The sequence below is a fragment of the Gadus chalcogrammus genome, chromosome 7, assembly GCF_026213295.1.
Source record: "Gadus chalcogrammus isolate NIFS_2021 chromosome 7, NIFS_Gcha_1.0, whole genome shotgun sequence".
Taxonomy (NCBI): Eukaryota; Metazoa; Chordata; class Actinopteri; order Gadiformes; family Gadidae; genus Gadus; species Gadus chalcogrammus.
In genome coordinates, this window is record NC_079418.1 from 22,174,482 (window position 1) to 22,193,561 (window position 19,080).

Here is a 19,080-nt window from a genome sequence, read left to right on the forward strand (position 1 = left end):
GTCCACACAACAAGAACCTGCCAATCAAACAATCCATGTAGTTAAGGGCTAATTATCCAAGGATTTAATTGTTTCAGATTAGATAACCTAGGAAGGGTTTGCTGTCTCTTCATTATAAGTGGAACTGGAAACCGATTATAAGGACTTCTTAGCAACATGTCGATGCAGGCTCTGCAAGTCTATGGAATAAAACGTTGCGTTTCAATCTCTACTTTTCCCTCTCTTTGTGGTTGGGTTTCCAGCTTGCATTTGACAGTCTGTTCATAGGTTTATTCCAAAAACCCCACTTGATCGGTATTACCATAATAGGGTTAGGGTTAGGATCTGCACTTCTACAAAATAAAAAAAATCGGTCGAAATCCGAAACATTTTAAACATCGATTAGCTCCGTAATTTGACAGTGGAACAATGGATACCTTGCCTTTGAGGAACGACAATTGCACATGACATCACCCTTAAAAGACTTCCTTTTGGTCTTTTTTCTCTCCTACTCCACACGAGATCCTGCCGAGCTCGTGTGCATCGAGCGATCAGCGATTCACGCTGGCCAGCCGCCAAACAACGCTGTTGCAGTGCCTAAGTGGTTATTTGTGTGGGAGCCTTAGCACCTAGCAGCTCGCCGGCAAGGTCACAGGTCGCACCTGGGCCTCCATAGAGCACTGAGAACGCCGGGTGTCTTCAGACCTCATGTCATTCCCAGTATAATGGATTGCGGCTGGGTGAAAAAAAGCCTTTGTTTTAATCAGTGGCGGTTGTTATTAATCTCTTGTCATCATCGGTGCCGTGCATTGTTATCGCCATAGACACGATGTCCACCTGTGAAAAACTGGAAGAGTCCGCCGTCCCAAATGTTGACATTTTCATTAGCAGTTGGTTGTGGTGGTGGTGGTTGGGGTGATGGTGGTGGTGGTGGGATCACTAATGGTTCAGCGCCTCACCCTCCTCCACCTTTCACTCTAATTAAGACCACACATCTTTGATTCCGCTGAGGTCAGCAAGAGTTTTTTAATTTAAAAAGCGTTAAGATGTGCATGTTGTCAAGACTGCTGTTTGCATCTGGGGCAGATATCACTTTAATTAACTCTTATCTTAGCCCACCTTCCCTTGCCCAGCCCATCCTAACCCCTACCATAACAACCTTGAATTGAAATTGGGCTTGGTCTATTCACAAAGAGGTTGCTTCTGTGTCAAAACAAACAGTGACCTCCATATCCTGGGATTTGCCTAATCAATCCTCATGAATATTTGCCTATACATCTTGTGAAATTAGATTCCAGAGAATTATGCTGTTTTGCCTCAGCCTCTAAATCCCATCTGCTGAAAGCCAAATCATTTGAGGTTATAACTCATCTGGTAAACAGTTGTATTGCAGATGCTTTCAAAATGTCTGATAAAAAATGTAAACAACACATTGAATGTTTACAAGGAAGACAACACCAGTCTCTTTTCCAGTGGAAGCATCTTACAATTGACAGCCATGATGCCCTCCTTAAATATGTTCAACGTATGCTTAAGTCATGATGAGTCTCCTCATGAAGGTCCGGAGGGGTGGGAATGCACAACGATGTACCACTTCTTCCCCCTAGATAGCGTCCCCAACATGCACGTATATAACATGATGTGACAGAAGAGGCAGCGGCGTTAACGAGCGACGGTAAACAACATGACAACACCGAATCAAATCTGCCAACTTCGCACAGCAGCTATTTATGGGGAAAAAGAGAACTATAACACGCTACTCCAACTCGTTAACTGCACTTTGGGACATGTCCGATGTGATATGAAGATGATGGACTCACGTGGCGTGGGAATAAAGAATCACATAACTCGGTGAAAAGCGGGAGAGAGAGAGGGGAAGGAGAAGGGAGGGGGTGGTGTAACCAAAAAATCCAATACACACATACGGGCAGTATCACGCGTGCGGACGACAGTGAGTTTACACGCGCACGAGGGCACTGCGGAGTGCTGATTACCGCGCGCTAAAAAAGATCACAGTCTCGTGCAGTGATTCCACCTCCTGGTTTATTAATCGAACTGGGTCGTTTTTTTGAACGCAGAGGACACTTTTGAATTTGAAATGAACGGAGACACTGGAGTGATTCCGCCCGTTGGATTGCACTTGTCTCAAGACTGAACCCGTCCCACACCCGACGTCCTTAAAGAAAACGAGGAGACTTGGCTGATGCATCTCGGCGCGAGCGTCCATTTCACGGCAATTACAGTTGGAAGCAAAAGGGGGGGGGGACGGTCTGCAATCCTCCGAAGAGATCCCCTGTTTATCTTCAGCCTCAAGCCAGCGCAATAGTACCCACACGTTCGCTGCGAGCGTAAAAGTAACCCGACGGCTGACATTCAAAGCGAAGAGTCACTTTTTCTCCATTTACACGGGAGACAGTGTCGCTCGTTATTTCTTTTGGGGGAACACATTGCAACCAAACTGCGTCTCGTGGTGCTCATCTGCGGTCTCTCTCTCTCTCTCTCTCTCCGTTTGTGCCGAACGACTCGAGGAATACCCTTCAAGTTTTCCCTTGGAAGTTGCGCATTGTCAAAATGGGATTTGGTGGCTTTTTCGCCGTGCCCGGTAAATGCCTTGTTGTCCTCGGACTAAAATTGTTGTTCCTTATACCTGCAGGAGTTCCGGCAAGAAGCGGGGACTCTTTATTAAAGGACAACATCACCGTGAGACAAGGGGACAGCGCCGTCCTAAAGTAAGTCATTTCCCAGTGCGTCATATTGATCCGCACGTCGTGCTGACTCTGGTGTGTTGGTATTCATCCGATTAACAAGTGTTGTTTGTGTGTTTTTAAATAGAGGCTAAATCATCACACTGGGCCTTGCTCGTATTGTAAGGCTATTCATATTCTTTTTTTTATTTTGAAGAAAAAGAGTCTTGTAATGTTTGTGTTTGATCTGCACATGAATGCATATTTTGTTCCCGAGTGTACATCTTTAATATTGTCCTTGAAGGTTATTGATCCGGGGATGCTCAGCGCCTGAGCCTTATGACATTTCTGAATGCAGCCTACCATGTCAGTGGATGTTTTATTTCAACTTGACCGCGTTAGAAGGCTGTTGGTTATTGAATAGCCGGTTCAGACCAGATACCAATTGCATTAAAATCGCGTTAAAGGATGTGAAACGCGCCGTTGCAATAACACTGCTAGAAAATCAGTACCAAAACTGAGATTGGTGTATTAAGGGTATTGGATCATATCAGACCCCCTAATTACACTCTTGTTATCTGTTTACTTTCTACTGTATTTTTACTGGTGAGATATCTCTCGGAAATGTCCTCAATTGTACATAAACGTGGTGCTTTCTCTGTAGATGTTTTTCAGACTGAAGATGTGTCTTTCATCTTCAGCTCTATCATTAGACGAATGTATGCTTCATGTAAACCCAATTTTCAAAGGCAGTTTATGTAAGAAAAACATAAAAAAATAATGGAAATCTGACTTATGGCTGGCAAAAATTGATCCCATTAAAACACGTTTAACATCCAATAGCAGAGAACAAGAAAACATCTTGTGTACACCAAACTGCATTCCAAAGAATGTTTATGTCGTTTGTACACTAATCCCCTCAGAGTTCAAGACAAAAACAAATACACACCCTTTATCGATCCCTGGGAGATCAATGAAATGTGTTCTCTGCATTTAACCATCGCAGTGGTCAGCCGTGGGGCGCACCCTAGGGTGTGATACAGGTGTACAGCCAGTGCCCGCTCCAGGGCAATGGGGGATTAACCTAACATAAATGTCCCCTGGATTGGGGGGTGAACCTGGGACACCTGGAAAAAAAAAGCCAAGAGGTAGCACAGACAGAACATACAAACACACTGAAGGCCAGTTCCAAGGACCCTGTAGGTCTGAGGCAGTATTGCTAACACGGCTGTATATTGCAATGCAGTTGCGTAATTGGCCTGTTCACTGCAAACGCTTCACAAGCTTCTGTATTCCCCATTTGACAGGAATTATGTGTGGTATGCTTGCCGGTAATCAATTGTGACTTGGAATCATTCATTTAAATGCATTAAATTATAAACGGCTTGTTTCATAGCGTATTGCCTTTACACAGACACACAACGTATACGTAGAAGCAGGTTATAATGGAAGGGTGAGGGAAAGCCCCAGCAAAGACACAGAGTGTGCTAACCATGTCACACTGATTGGCATCTGGGTCAATGACTTTAATGTGAACCGTGTTAAAAGACACAGAGATTGTTGTCAGCAGGGCACCCCTGTTGAGGGTCTCTGGCTTACTGTGGTGTGGCAGGTTGTAGGTGAAACAAGGACATGCTCAATATAGTATCACTACACACTGAGGCGTGACCAGATAGTTTAACCACAAAAAATATGGCTTGCTACAGAGCTGTCTCGGTGTACCCACTTGCAACCATTACATTTTTATACATTCTGATTTATTAAGTCTTATTGGGATTATGTAGAAAAATATTAAATCCAAACAATAGATAAAAATCTTCAAATATAGTAAAATCCTGTAATGTGTTGACCATAAGGCAGTTATCGTGCAAAGGATGCTATTTCATAGAACACGGCTCATTAACATGAAAGGCCTGGCTGATAAACCAAGCAAAACTATATCAATACATTTACACATTTCTGTATGACTTCGCTGAAAAAATAATAGTTGTGAAATAGAACAAGTTTATTGCACTAAAACTGAAAAGAATCTCTCAAGTCTGCCAATGCCCTGGGTAATAAAAAGTTCACATGACCCATTAATCTTTATAACGATGATGCAATGATCTAACTTACTATATCTGCCAGTCCCCTGGGATATCCTTTCAAGTTCAGGTGTCACCCTCTTCCCCAGCCCAGGAGGGTTGCATCACTCTCCCCTCGCGAGCACTGTGTGGACATCCATCTTGCACCAGTTGGGTTACAGCCTCTTCATGTTGTCATAAATCACAGGGCTGCTCATTAATGTTTAATATCCAGAAACCTGTGTGCTGTGGCGCTGTTCAACTAGAACCCCACCACCAGTGTAGGCCGGCCGCGTTCATCAACGCCAGCGTTCTTGCCCGTCTCTGCGCACTTCTCTGATATCATTAATACTCATCAGTGGCAACACCTTCCTGTCACCCTCGGCCAGCAAATGCATGCTCTGCTGATTGCAAGTGTCCTACTTTTTCTTCTTTAAGTCCTTCACAACTATTTACTCCAATTTGTTGTCTCCACCTACGTTAAATCACACGTATATATCTCAGCAACAATGGACTATGAAAATGATTATATCCTTTAATTCTTATTATTTTCTTGAATTTCCAAGAAAATAAAGCCAGATAAGACAGCAAGACACATACAACATGACAACTTTCTTATACTTAGACACCTTGTTCTACAATAACAGAGTGTGCAACATTAGGTTTAACAAAATGAAATGAAACAAAAAGTACTTGCTGCTACAGCCTTTGCGTGTGCACTTCCTCCACATCCTAAGAAGGTCGATCTCTGCTGTAAGATAAGTAGGGCATGTTTTGCAGAAATGACCAGAATACCCTTGGAGGACTTGCGGATTTATGCTGCGCTGGCACTTCTTTCATATACCACAGGAGACACCACTTTCAAAATACAAGTCCATCTGCAACCAAGAACTTTCAGGTCGAAAGCATTGAGAGAGTACCAAGGAGTGACATTTAAGGGGAAACCAAAGGCACTATAATTTACTCCCATTTCCTCAAGTCTTATGACTTGTTGCAGTCTCGTATAGAAAAAGGGAACAGCAGTTTCATCACAGAAGCCTATTCATCCAAGTGCTAGCACATATGTTGATACCGTGTTTGTCAGCAGAAAGCTGCATTTCAAATCACTTTGGCTTTGTTGCGTGTCCAATCCACTTCAGATCTAGCTCAATCCTGAAATTAGATGTCTCCAACCATATGTCAACGCAAAGTACCGGCCTCCTGTGACCACACAAATCATTTCTAATTCTCTCTAGACTCTTGCCAAATCCTGGACCCTTATTTATAAAAAGACCACCCTAATAGGGGAACATGGCAGAGAAAACAGCCTTTCTTTGTTTTGGTTTCCTCAACAATGGCCAAAAGAAAACGCAACCGAGAAGATGCAATTTGCTATAGTTTCAAACTCGGTTTATAGAGTTGCATCAATGATGATGGACAAGTATAGAACCACCATATTGACAAAAGATATTGATTGATTAATATTGATTGATTGCCATTACTTGACGGCTGCCACTCAGGTCAGAACAAAGTTTGAGCCTGAATCCCAACTCTTCACCGTCTCTCGGACGCTACCCATTACTAAAACTGTCTCCATACACTAGATTGTGATTGAATGGGGGTTGGCTCTTGCACTCTGTTTTCACACCGCTCTACTGTGACTGTTAGAGAAAGAGTTGTGCTGCAAGCTGTATTTTTGGACTTCAAGTAACCGAAATGTATTTAAAGGTTAGCACAGTGATGAGACTACAAATCTTCATGGAACATTTTCAGCCCCAGCAAACGCATCTATGATATGTGGGATGCTATTATTATGGCAATTAAATGAAATTGGCTGACACATTTTAGCAGCTTGAATTGATCAATGTAAAAGCCCAGCCATGGACATGAATATGGATGAATGTTTCATGCAGCCGGCTTTGTATTACTGTCATTATGTACACATTAGGAAATGTTTTTTATTGATTGTGTCCGATTGTTGTTGATCCATTTACATTACTATACTGCCTAGCAGTCTCTGCTTAGTAACTGAATTCTGTTTGAAAAGGTCACTGCATTCAAGCTACCACACCTATTGACAAAAACAGGACAATGGATCTATATGGTCAGGATCTAAATCTAAAGGTTATTTGTTGAATATTAGGATTTTTGATATACTTGTCAAATAATATAATAGCCTACTTATCTTCACAAGTCCAATTCCGCTTCCAGCTATATTAGTATTACAATACATTGATGAATTATACATATTGTATCCATCCAGCTTGTAGACATCTTACCTCCAGCAAGAGCCAAGCATTGCTATATAAAGCCAAACAGAACTTCTTCTGGTGAAAGCTAGTTCTTTCACATCATGGAGGCTAATCTGAAGGTTTTTAGCTCTATCTCACAGAAAATAAATGGCGGCTTGCAATTCTGTCTTTCTCCGCAAAGCTGTGTTTGGCCGTTCACCTTTGTTTCAAGATTAACTTCATCCATCATATCCAGTGGCTGAGATGCAATCATCTCTGTAACTAGGACATGTGTAGGGCCGTCTTGTGTGTTTCTTTAAATCATGGTCACAGTAATATCTAACATCCTCAGAGGAATTCAATTCAATTCAATTTTATTTGTATAGCCCTTAATCACCATTACAGTCTCAAAGGGCTTAACAAGATAAATATTTGCGACAGGAATATTAGGCTTCATTGACACTATCCACTGCTCTGGATCCAGACAGTCTTTTAATTATTTGTTTTGGAAGGACAAAGCTTCGAAGCCTCCAGCCTGCGTCCTGCGTCTTCTGATTGTATTTTGACTGATTTGCAACCATGTTGAGAGGCGCACATTTTTTAGTTGGAAAGGTTTTACACCCTGTAGTGTTTGTCGAAAAAAAACAGGATCTTGGTCAATTTGATTCTTGAATCTATCAATTACATACTTATATTTTAGTTATATCATGGTAAAGCCAAAGACACCCGACCACATCAGGACAAAATAATGTCTGGAGAGATTTGAATTCATAATTAAGTGTTTTCCTGCTCAGAATCGTTATGAGTCTAATACGATGTTTTGCTACGTTTTGCTACAAATATGAACCCAAAATATGTGCTTTTGGCTAAAAGACATAGAACAAATCGGAATATGTATTGTGTTGCACAAAAATATCACACCATGAATTATCACAATCGTTCCGAAGAGGTTGCTGGAAACAAACATAATCACCACAATATGAATATGAAAGTGTGTAGTAGGGCAGCAAGATTGCGTGCAATGGAACAGGGATTGCTTGAAACAACTTACCTGGAGAGCAAGTGAGTCACATTTAATCAATGCGGTGAAGACAGCGGGAGCTTTAAAGCTAATGGAAAGACAGACTGCAAATGCAGATCCATAGCCACAGTGAGCTACACTGGCGCAGTTTGCAGTATAGGAAGAACTAAAATGCGACAACCTTGCATGCAAATTGGGTGGAATTGGCCAGACGATGAACACATTCTCCGACAATAACAACCAGTTGGGTATCAAATTAGTTTTGACTCATCAAATGGTAAATAGACATGCACGTGTATATCACTTTTTCTTAGACACTACAGCCGCAGAGATACAGGGTTGGCCTCTATCAATGTCTCAGTTCAACAGAACCCAATCTTTAATTTATTTGGTATTTGGAAGGGGGGGAAGACATGTAAACAGATGTGGCAGGTGACAGATGAAGACGGTTGACTTGTGCAATTGGGAAGTGCAATTTGCTGGAAGTATTCTGTTTAAATTGCAGTTGTCAGGTGTTGACTACTAGATATTGGAAAAAGGCATCGTCTGAGCGAGGCTGGGAAATTATGTGTGTGGCTTCTGCAATGATTCACTGTTGCCAAAGTGGTGACCTTCCAGAGATGAACAACCTCAACTGGACCATGCGACGTAATTCCTCTAAATATGTCCTTGATCACAATGCTGTGGACAAATGCTTGCAGCAGATTGCACTATGCATTCGTAGAGAGTTGTTGTTGACACAGCTAGTAATGGAAGACTTTCCATTATACTAATACAACATCTACTACCAACTACTACTGCTTCTACTACTACTAGGTATAATACTAATGATCATCCCACTAATTACTATTCTAGTGATAATAATAATTCATATTGTTATTGTGTAATCGTACACAAAAATAACAACAATAATAATCAAATCAGGGTAAATAGCATTTTTACGCATTTTACAATAGAAAATCATTCTAGCTAATTGACCCAGCGTTAAAAACAATAATCAGCAGGGAGTTCCAGAGGGTGGGGGAAGCCACCCTTCACGGTCACCAAACATGCAACCTGGTGAGAGGAAGGTAGGGAGCGGTCACATGTCTGAGCATTGGAGAGATTTCCAAACACACTTTCAGTCCTTTTCCATTTCAACATACAATTAGGATTACAGTGATGGTAATCTAAAAAGGTCATGTTGTTTCTGTTGCTGTTGGAAATGCTCATCAAATGCTCGTCAAATAGTTTGGGTCTACATCTCGTATTTCATTTATGAGTAACTTTGTGTTTTTGTGTGTGTGTTGGTGTGCCTGCCTGTGTGTGCATTTATATGTGTATGTCCGTATATGTGCATGTGTGTCTGTGCTTGAGAGAAATAGAGCGAAAGTGAGTCAAATAGAGTGTGCGAGAAGGGGCAGTGAGAGAGAGAGATGGAGAAAGTGCATGTGTGCACGTGCCTTTGGTTTGTTTGCACACACAATGTGAGGGTTTAGCATGAGATTTTGCATGTGTGATTCTAGCCTATTAATCACACATGTCAAAATTGCACTTGATTGCAAAATGGCAGAGCTGGGACAATGGGTTTGGCACGAAGAAGATTACTCAAGCTAGCGGAGAGAGCAATTGCCCTTGTAATAAGGCTTCAGAAGTAATCTGAAATGTTCCCCAGCTATTTGATTTGGGAGGTAAGAACAACATTGGAAAATCGAAGTCTTTGTTTTCCTCGTTTCCTTCATCATTATTTCTGGCATAATAACGTTTGTGCAGCATTGTTGCACCACCTGCCAGGCCTCACCATTAGTTAGTCTAATGCCAAGAAGGACCCAAGGTGGATATAAGCAAAAGTTTTAATATAATGATTAAATAAGGCATGGGCCTCCTTAAATTTGGGATATTAGGGTTAGGTATCTTCGGTTCATAAAAAAAAAAAAAAAAAAATTCAGCTGTTTTTTTGCATGTTTCGCATGTGGATATGGGGCTTGAAACATACATTCTTTCAGAGCTGCAAATAATCTCAAATGATAGCCATCAGCCCAAGCCATCTGGCATGTCACCTGAGCAAAGCACTCTTTTATCTGCATTCGCAGACAAAGACAGGAAGGCACAGGAGCATCTCTGTTATGCAACATATGTCTTAACAGGTTTTTTGGGCTTTAATCTAAAATAAAATGAATGATAGAAGATCAACCGTGTTGTAAATGGGAATCCAGGCTCAAGCAACAACAGAGGCTGAAATTGCACTTCAGTATCTCTCCTCCATCCTTATTATCTCGGAGGAAGGAAGGAACACATTCCCTTATTTTATGGCACGGAAGGTGATAATATTGATGAATGACTCACTTACTTCACTCTGAATGGGGGTAATCTGTAAAAAATTAAACAGAAGACGGGTGCCATTATCACACCAGTTAAATTCCAATCTTTGCAACTTTGCAAAAATAATAAGCCAGCATGGTCTCGTGAATGATGGAATGGAGGTCCAGAGCTAGAGCTGTTTCAACAATGAGATGCCGGATGGTGACTAATCCTTGGCTTTTGATATATTGCGCTGGAGGGGCGACAGGACTTTGACTTCAGAGAGGGTCAGAGACATCATGGCCATGCATGTTTAATTACACTACTGTTGGCTAGTGTTTGTTTACAGTCCAATGTGCGTAACAAGCCAGACATCAAGAAGTGCAACAATCCAAGACAAAGCTCTTTTTCAAGACATCACACTTCCTTGTATGATGCAACGGTGAACTGTGATTAATTATTAATTATACATGAGTCGTCCTGATGAAAGAGTAGTGTTGTGAAGTGCCTGCTCTTCAGATCCGTCAGCTCAGTTCAAAACCCATTATGTTATTGTAGCAGATGAATGGGTTATATGTTTTCAACACTGATACATGTCATGCAACAGGACAGATGTCCAAGGCCTCTGACACATTGGCCACTCTGTAAACCATTGGGACTTTTCATGGGGCCTCTTGGGGAATTAATTTAGGTGGGAATTCCATGATTTTTTTTACACTCACTTCTCATACAAAAATGTACTCGTATTCCTTTGTATCAAAGCGATACATTATGATTTAGTGATGTTACGCTATTCCACAAGTATACCGTGTCTGTGCTTGAAAACTAAAAAGGAAAATAGGAACCATGTTAATAGATGCTATCACTTAGCCCATTTTGTAAGCCTAGCAAGGCTTACAGCTTTTAGTTGTCATCTTCTGCTTGCTGTTGTCAGCTGAAATCGTTGTCAGAGTCAGCCCAACTGGGATGGATTTCCATTGGAATCTGATGCTACAGGCTTTTCCTTTCTGGACGCTTATTTTGACAAATTCCAGACCAGCTGAACATTGTCAGACACAAAAGACTGAAATAATGCAGCTCAGGGCCTAAACACAATGAATCAACACCATCTTGTATTCATAGCTAAAGTTGAATCTTGTTGCGTGCTTGAAGAACGCTATATATAGCATGCCTATTCAGTGATGTATGAAATGCTTTCAAAATATGTCGATGCATGTATTTATTGAATTTGACTTATTGTTACTGAAGAAGTTCTGAGGGCACTCAATGTCAACAATATTGTCTGTCTAAAAAAGGGCCGCGAACTAATTTGTCAACCTCACAGGTGGCACATTTTACTGGACAAAATTAAATAGAACAGCAAAGTTGTGATCTGGTAAAATTAGCTCAGATACAAGGACATGGTCTCCTTCATGGGTGTTGATTTGGGTACTCTACGGCTTATTTTAGAGAAAATATTCCAGCTTTAAAGCCAGCCTGATGCCTTGCATTAAATGAGCCATGCCAATCTGGATCAGTGCCTCCGCTGTTCTCGACTTAAAAAATGGCTACACTCTGCATCATTAGGTTTGCAAAGCTTGAGTTGTTATGTTGTAGCACAGTGTCTAAACTTTAAGACAGCATTGTCATAGATTGCTTTCTGTTTGCGTGACTTTTATGTATTCTACTGCATGCTCGTGTTAATATAGTCTATAAGACATAGCTGGCATGGGCCATGTGTCTACTCTGTTAAAATCGATTGAAGAGGAAAGGAATGACACAGTATTCACATGTTCATAAAGAATATTGAGATTTAAGACACACAGACTCTGTGCACTATGTTTAATTAACAAGTAGAAGTGTCATTTTTCTGTCCATGGTTTCCATCTCAGTCCTCATTTGAATTGATGACAATGTCCCACCCTTATCAAATATAGCTTCATCCAGTTTTGTGAGGTTTTACACAACCTTAGATATTGAACATGAACTTTTATTTAATCTTCGGTAATGCATTAAAGAAAATTGGCATTTTTTTTAGGTGTAAGCTTAAATGCATTTTTAGGATTTTTTTTAATGGAATTTAATTCACTAAATCTTTTATTTGTTAATAGTTAAATACCAATGTGTTATGCAGAAAATTGCATGCTCTCTGTGAATGAGATAAGAAATACAGAGGTTATTATAATTTCACATACTCACACAGCCCTGAAGAAAAAAATAATATACTATTAGTTGCTCTGTTTGTTTGCCCCTCTAGAGGTACAAGCACAGCCTTGCCACTTGATACAATGTATTCCCTTTTCCCCTTCGTAATTTCTCTGCCGAGGGTCGAATCCTCGGATGAAGTTAAACTAATATTGAATATTTCATTTTGGTTCACTCTTCCTAGTCATCCAAATCACTAGTTGATAGTATGTTATGTAGAATTGTATAATTCCCTTTTTTTCTAATTCTCCTCTAATTTCTTATAGATTGTCATTGAAAAACATGCAATATATTTAGTGTGTGTGTGAGTTTTTGTGTGTGTGTCTGTGTGTCTGTCTGTGTGTGTCTCTCTCTCTATATCTATATATATAGATATAGATATAGATATAGATATTGGTAGAGTATATGTGCTTAGATAATGGTTGGATGAAGTATGCTAGAAAGTCATGGATCAGAGTATGATTTATAGCTAATATAAGATACCTTGCAGAGACAACAAACGCTTTCTTATCTCGGCCAAGCAGAGTCCAAAGTAATGAACAGAATGGAGTCAGTGAGATCCATATCTCAAAGACATCGCGGGCCTTCTATCTATGATGTCCATTTAAATGGCATAGACGCAGAATTGCTCAGGCTGTAGTCGGTATCGACTGCTTTCACTTAGCTCGTCTGTAAACAAAACCAGTCCGAGCATCACTGACAATGGCTATACCATATTTGTTATTTGAATTTAAGATGAGGGCGCTCAGTAACCATTTCAATGCTTGGAAGCAGGGGGCCTGCTAGCAGATGCTACAATTCCTGCTCACTAGATAAACACATGCACACACACAGACACATGTACACATTCACGTAGACAGACACTTATACACATACACACACACACGTCATGCTTTTATCTTTAGCTTGTATCTTGTAGCGATCGATCGAGATGCCAGTTATGTGATGGCTCTTAAACCACCATTGGAGTTTTATAGAAACATGATAAACATCATCAATCTTTTTGTGCAGCCTTCAAGATGTGGCAGATGGTTCATAGCCTTTTAATCAATTGGGTTTCGGTGATCCTGTATATACCCCATGCAATTCCACGTATGCCACTGGGTCTGAAAGTTCATGCTGTTCAAGTCAGTTTAGTGCATCTGTCTGCAAAATTTGCCAGGGAATATTCTCTGTTCATCCATGGATGGCAACATATTTTCCTTGAATTGAAAATTAAGCCTAAAATTGCATTCCGAACATAGAGTAGCAATTAACAATGGTATACATTTTCTTAAATCTGTTAAACTGTTTTGTCATGTTGGCCTAATGTCAATGTGTAACGTTTGCAAGAGATGAGATGGTTTGACAAATAAATCAGCAATTTAATTTGGTGAAAAATGTTTCTTTTGAATATTATTAACTCAAAGGGATACTGTAAATCTGATTCAAATTCAGAAATCTGCTCAGCAAATGTTTGGCAGAATATCATGTCAAGACAGTAATCTATCTTTAATACAATGACAATGTAATGTTACCATCTGCCCTCATTCAAGCAAATAACAGCTATAGAGTTAACAAGTACAAATGTTGTTGAGTTGTTTAATGGTTCTGGATGAAAACAATTCTTGCAAGTGGAAAGCTTTAAACACACAAACATGCTATGCTTAAGAATGTGTGTCCATGTCAATTGCAAATGAGTATCATAAATACATAAACAAAAGCTGAGCAGACAATTTTCAAAGCAAAGTCGACTTATAATCACCTTTCCAACCGCTTTCTAGACCTTAGATGACCTGAAACCTTGTCAAAGTTGAATGCCAAAGAAAATGGGATTATGGTTTCTGTAACTATGGCACGGATATGGGAAATTAGAGTTTAAGCTAATATCCAACATGGCTTGGACATGGCATGGTTCTTATGTGCTTAATCTCTACTAATCTGCACCATCTCACCGTAAAGGATCATTGAAAAATCCTAGCAGACCTCTAAAATAGCCAGGGCCATTAGGATCCACAAAGAAAACCTTGCATGAAATAACACATTGTAATATGCATAATGTTTTGTTTTTTTTAATTGGACATGGATTTCCCACCAGGCAAATTAGAAGGGCTCCAGACATTACAACACTGTTGACATGGAATGGAATAATTTTTTTCGAAAACAAAAAGGATGTTAGATCACACAGCCAACATATGTATCCTATGTGACCTATCCATATATGCATCCCATTTGTACAAGTAATGTGCTAATAGGATATCTCATTAGTACATTATTTTCAACTATTATCCTACAGTACTTCTGTCTCCGTTTCATTCAACATTTAATCCAAGATTTCAATAATAAATAGAATGATAAATCCGAAAAAACCTTTTTCCTTTTCCTTTAGTTCATAGTACTTCTGAACATTAATGCAGGAGCATAACGATCCGGGACATAGCAGAACAGAATCAAGGCCATGGTTGGCGGGTTAGGTCGAGCTATGCAGCTTTTCTCTCTGAGTTGGAATTTTAATTGAAGATACCTTTTAGTGAAAGGACCATTAAGATAAAATATAGAGGACACGACATCAGTGTTCTTTATGGTCGTTAAAGCCCTGAACCTTTTCACTAAGAAAAAGCATTTTTTTTTATTATAGTGCATTGAAGAAATGTTTACCATTCGAAAGGTAAAAGATCATAAATAGATGGAAATATGTTCTTGACTTCAGTAAATGAATGAACAAATTGTTCTGACCTATTTGTGATAGTTAATGTGGTTTTGGTAGATAAATGGACAATCCTTGTACGTAACAGCTAATAGAGGCAGAGAGAGGAAGTGCTAGAAACAATAGTTCATTTGTAACTGCCATGTATTTGCGGAGGTACTTTTCAACATCTTAACTGTTCACAGCCTGTGGACTTCGCTGGTTATGCATTGTGTTATCAATGCTGGACTGAAAGTCGCTGCAAGGTTTTATTTTATTTCTCTGAGGAAATCAGCATTCAGTCTTGTGGTGTACAGTGGTCACTCGGTCTGATCAGTTTGAGCTGCCTGTATTTATTGATGAATTAATGGCCTTCTGAATAAACCGGGAGGACGGTCACTGGAAGATGGCCTCGTTCCAGCTGGAAAACTCCTCATTAGCCGAGCCCTAGAGTGACCGTAGCCGCCAATTTTGTTATGGAAGTTCTGGCAGCGAGAGTGACAGCAAGTACGGCTAAGTTACGCTATGTCGTGCTCTGTTCCCGCAGCATCTGCCTACATAAAAGGTAATGGGTGTAGAAGGACATAAAGATACAATCTTGGCTGCAAGTCTTAGTGGCTGGAACCTTGCTTGGTGTCTAGCAGTTAGTAAAAGAGCTGCCTTTCAATTAGAAAAAGCGGGGGGGCTTTTATTCTATAAATAAAAGATGACTCAACACATTGAAGTTTTTTGTCTTTTCAATTACCAAGGGGACTCCTTGAAACAAAGTCGGGGTGTTGCAGTGCACTCCTGCATCACATTCCCACCTTCTCTCAGGTAGACCACTTGAGATAAAATATGTCTTAAGTCATCGCTTAAGACTCCTTTGCATTTTTGGCTTATCCTTCATCATTATTCAATACCGTTGGCATGTTGCCACCTCAATATCAGCACATAGCATAGAAGATACACTTTGCTTGAATATAATAAAAAAACAGCTCTGAAACCCAATGTAAATTTGTATTTTAGAGTTTACAATAACTTCTTAGTTTAAGAGTATACAGAAAATTGTTTCTGAGTGCTGGCTACGAACAGCAAAAGTATTGTTGACGATTGTTTCCTCGTCAATTTTGTCTTTTTAGTCTGTCAAAGTTAGCAACCTTAATCTATTTATGGAACGCGTAAGGGAACAAAAGTAAATTCTTTTTTTATTTAGCTTGCACCTCCAAAACTAACATGAATGTTATCGGTTGAGATCCTGCTTAATAATGATCATTTTTTTCTAATGCACATAGGAACATTGTGTATAAAGGTGAGAATCATTGGGTGTTCATTGCTGAAGTATAGGTGTATTCGCTAGATATGAATACTGTATGTATAGTATAAACGGCCAAGCTTTGTGTATCTGTGTCTTTTAGCTTTTTAAACCTGCATGCACGATTCACCTCGTTCACTCAGTACTTTATCTATAATTACTCCCCACAACCCCATAAGCAAGCCTGTGGGCTACGATAATGAACTACGTGTAATGGACACGTTGAAAATAAAACTCAATGAGGGTAAAAAACTAATCTGAACTTAACAAATAGATACTCCTTCGCCACAATCGCAGTGAGATGTATGTAGTCATGGGTCTGGCTGGGGAGAGAGAGGCCCACCATTTTGTATGCAGTCTTGTCTGCCAACGACCACCAAGTGTGATCTGGTGCGTCATTATCATTCTGGATGTCGTGTTTTTGTTAATCAACATAAATGATTTTGTGGGAGAATGGGATGGTTCATCATGGAGTCTAACGGAGATAGCAAGCAGGAAACGTTTCCATCCCTAAGGAGCATCCACTGAGGTTTTGAGCGATAATCTGCCCAACAATGAGATGCAAAGTGTGCAAATAATAAATGATCAGATGAATGTCATCGTAATTCCCAACGCAACCCAAGTACATCAAGCAATCGTGCAAAAGTGATCCCTCTGAAGACAATAATTGTTTTAACGTGACTGACAATCACATAACTCCCATCAGTTGTCTTTTCCTTTATTCAAAAACTATTGCTCAATGCACAGTGTGTGTGCGTTTGGGCATGTGCAAAAATAGGTGCATGTGTTTGGGTGCATGAATGTGTGTGAATTTGTGTGACGTGTCCTCTCAGGTATCATTCTCCTCCATCTGCTTGTTTCCAGTTTTAAACCACTGCTTTTATCCATATTTTTAATTAGGCAATCACAAGTATTTTAGCAGATTTGTTTGATTTTGTCTTGTCAACTTTGGTTCCACCAGACTATTTTAATCATCATTGTTTCTACCATCTGGAGTAAGTTAACCAGGAGTTAGACCCAAGAGTTTGAAAACGATGTACTTGCCCACGTGCAGGGCATACAAGGACACTAGGTGAAAGCTGAAGTTAAAGTTTATGGCAACTTTAAAAACTAACAATCCTGTGAGAGTGGTTTCAATAGTCAATGACGGATGATAATATTAGGGATGGATATTGATGGCATTTAGTGAAATCGAGACTGAAATGTTATTATTATTACCACGCAAAGAGCAATAAAATGAGGAGGTAGCAATTTATTTAGCTATTTATCTTAATAACTTATTGACTGTTCCCATATTTTTCTTCCTAAAATAAACATTAGCGGGTTACAGGATTGGATTGGACATTTAAGATGTCCCATATTCCTTATAGCAGGGGAAGTTTTCTTCCCGGTACAAATACAAAACTAATTTCAACCGTCTGAATCCTTTCCAGATTTTAAAGTGCACATCATTATCACATTGTGTCATATGCTCATTTGAGTTAGAAACTAAAACTCTAAAATATATATATATATGTGTGTGTGTATATATATATATATATATACATGCATACATATCGTCCACATCTTTATATGACTGCTGTCTCTCTCTTAACCTTATCAGGGAATGCAACTGATTCCATTTATTTTAAATAAACAACAAAGGTCCTGATTGATCCATTGGTTTGATTTGGTTGCTGGGTCAATTGCTTGCTTTTTCAATTGATTGGTTGGTTGATAATGGTCAGCCTTCCCTTCCAAATGGTTATAACTGTTATCAGTGGTCAAACAGTCATGTTCCTGGTGATTATAAGCAAAGAGAAACAACACTGAACATTTCCTTCATCAAGGGAAGCAGCCACCAGAATGGCTTTTCACAACAGAAAAGCCATTTCTTTGGCTTGGCTCACCATTTAAATTGTTGAGGCCTGTACTGACATTTTGAAGCTTTGGAAGCCAGTTAATGAAATTGCTTATAATTTCTACCACAGATTGCTTAGAAAGTGATATTCTCAGGCCCTTTACCCATGGTAAATGTAATTAAAGCGAAAAAAGTTAGCCTTTGCTTTATTTATTTAACCAGGACGGCAACACAGGTTTGCTGCTGTGTGGTGTGCTAAGAAATATACCCGATTGAATAAGTTGGGGCCCAAAACTAGTCCAGACCAGACGGATATCACCTTTGTCCTTTAATCTGCCATTGCATTCTTGATTGAAAGTGGGGAAACTGATGCCTGGTGCCTATACTATAAGACACAAGGAGAGCTGGTCTCAGGCCTGACTCAAGGCAGCCCACCATCATCAATCTTACCTGGGAAAGCTCCTAGAAAGCTGTCCAGGTCCCTGTTCCTCACCTCTGACACATGACAGCATAAATAGAAGAGAAAACATGGTGGTGGCTCGATGACGGCAAGCACATCATTTTCAGGCCCACATAAGGAGCCTTCAAGAACCATGTCTCACTTCTACCTGTAACTGCAAAACAGATGTGGCCTCCCCCCTCACAAAAACCCTGGTATTAACTCATGCTGCACGGTTGAGTGCATGTTGGATTGGCCAGAGGATCAGTTCTCAGGCAGGTGGCAGGAGGCTGACTGGCAGCGGTGAAATGAGGGCCCGTACTAGGAAGAGTAGCGGCCCCTCTCGTCTTCTGGGTCATCGCCTTCTCCAGCCGCTGCAGTCGCATTTCTTCCGTCCCCTTACTCTGTCTGTCTGGTGGAT

The 19,080-nt window shown here is 40.1% G+C and overlaps 1 protein-coding gene across 1 annotated transcript in view; it reads left to right on the forward strand.

Moving 5' to 3' along the window:
• Positions 1–2,270: 2,270 nt before the first annotated feature.
• LOC130386056 (opioid-binding protein/cell adhesion molecule-like) overlaps positions 2,271–19,080 on the forward strand; it is a 51,785-nt gene continuing 34,975 nt past the window's right edge. Inside the window, exon 1 of the mRNA XM_056594839.1 lies at positions 2,271–2,708. Within this exon, the coding sequence (XP_056450814.1) occupies positions 2,551–2,708 (158 nt within the window). The 5' untranslated portion in view covers positions 2,271–2,550. The remainder of the gene's footprint in view (positions 2,709–19,080) is intronic.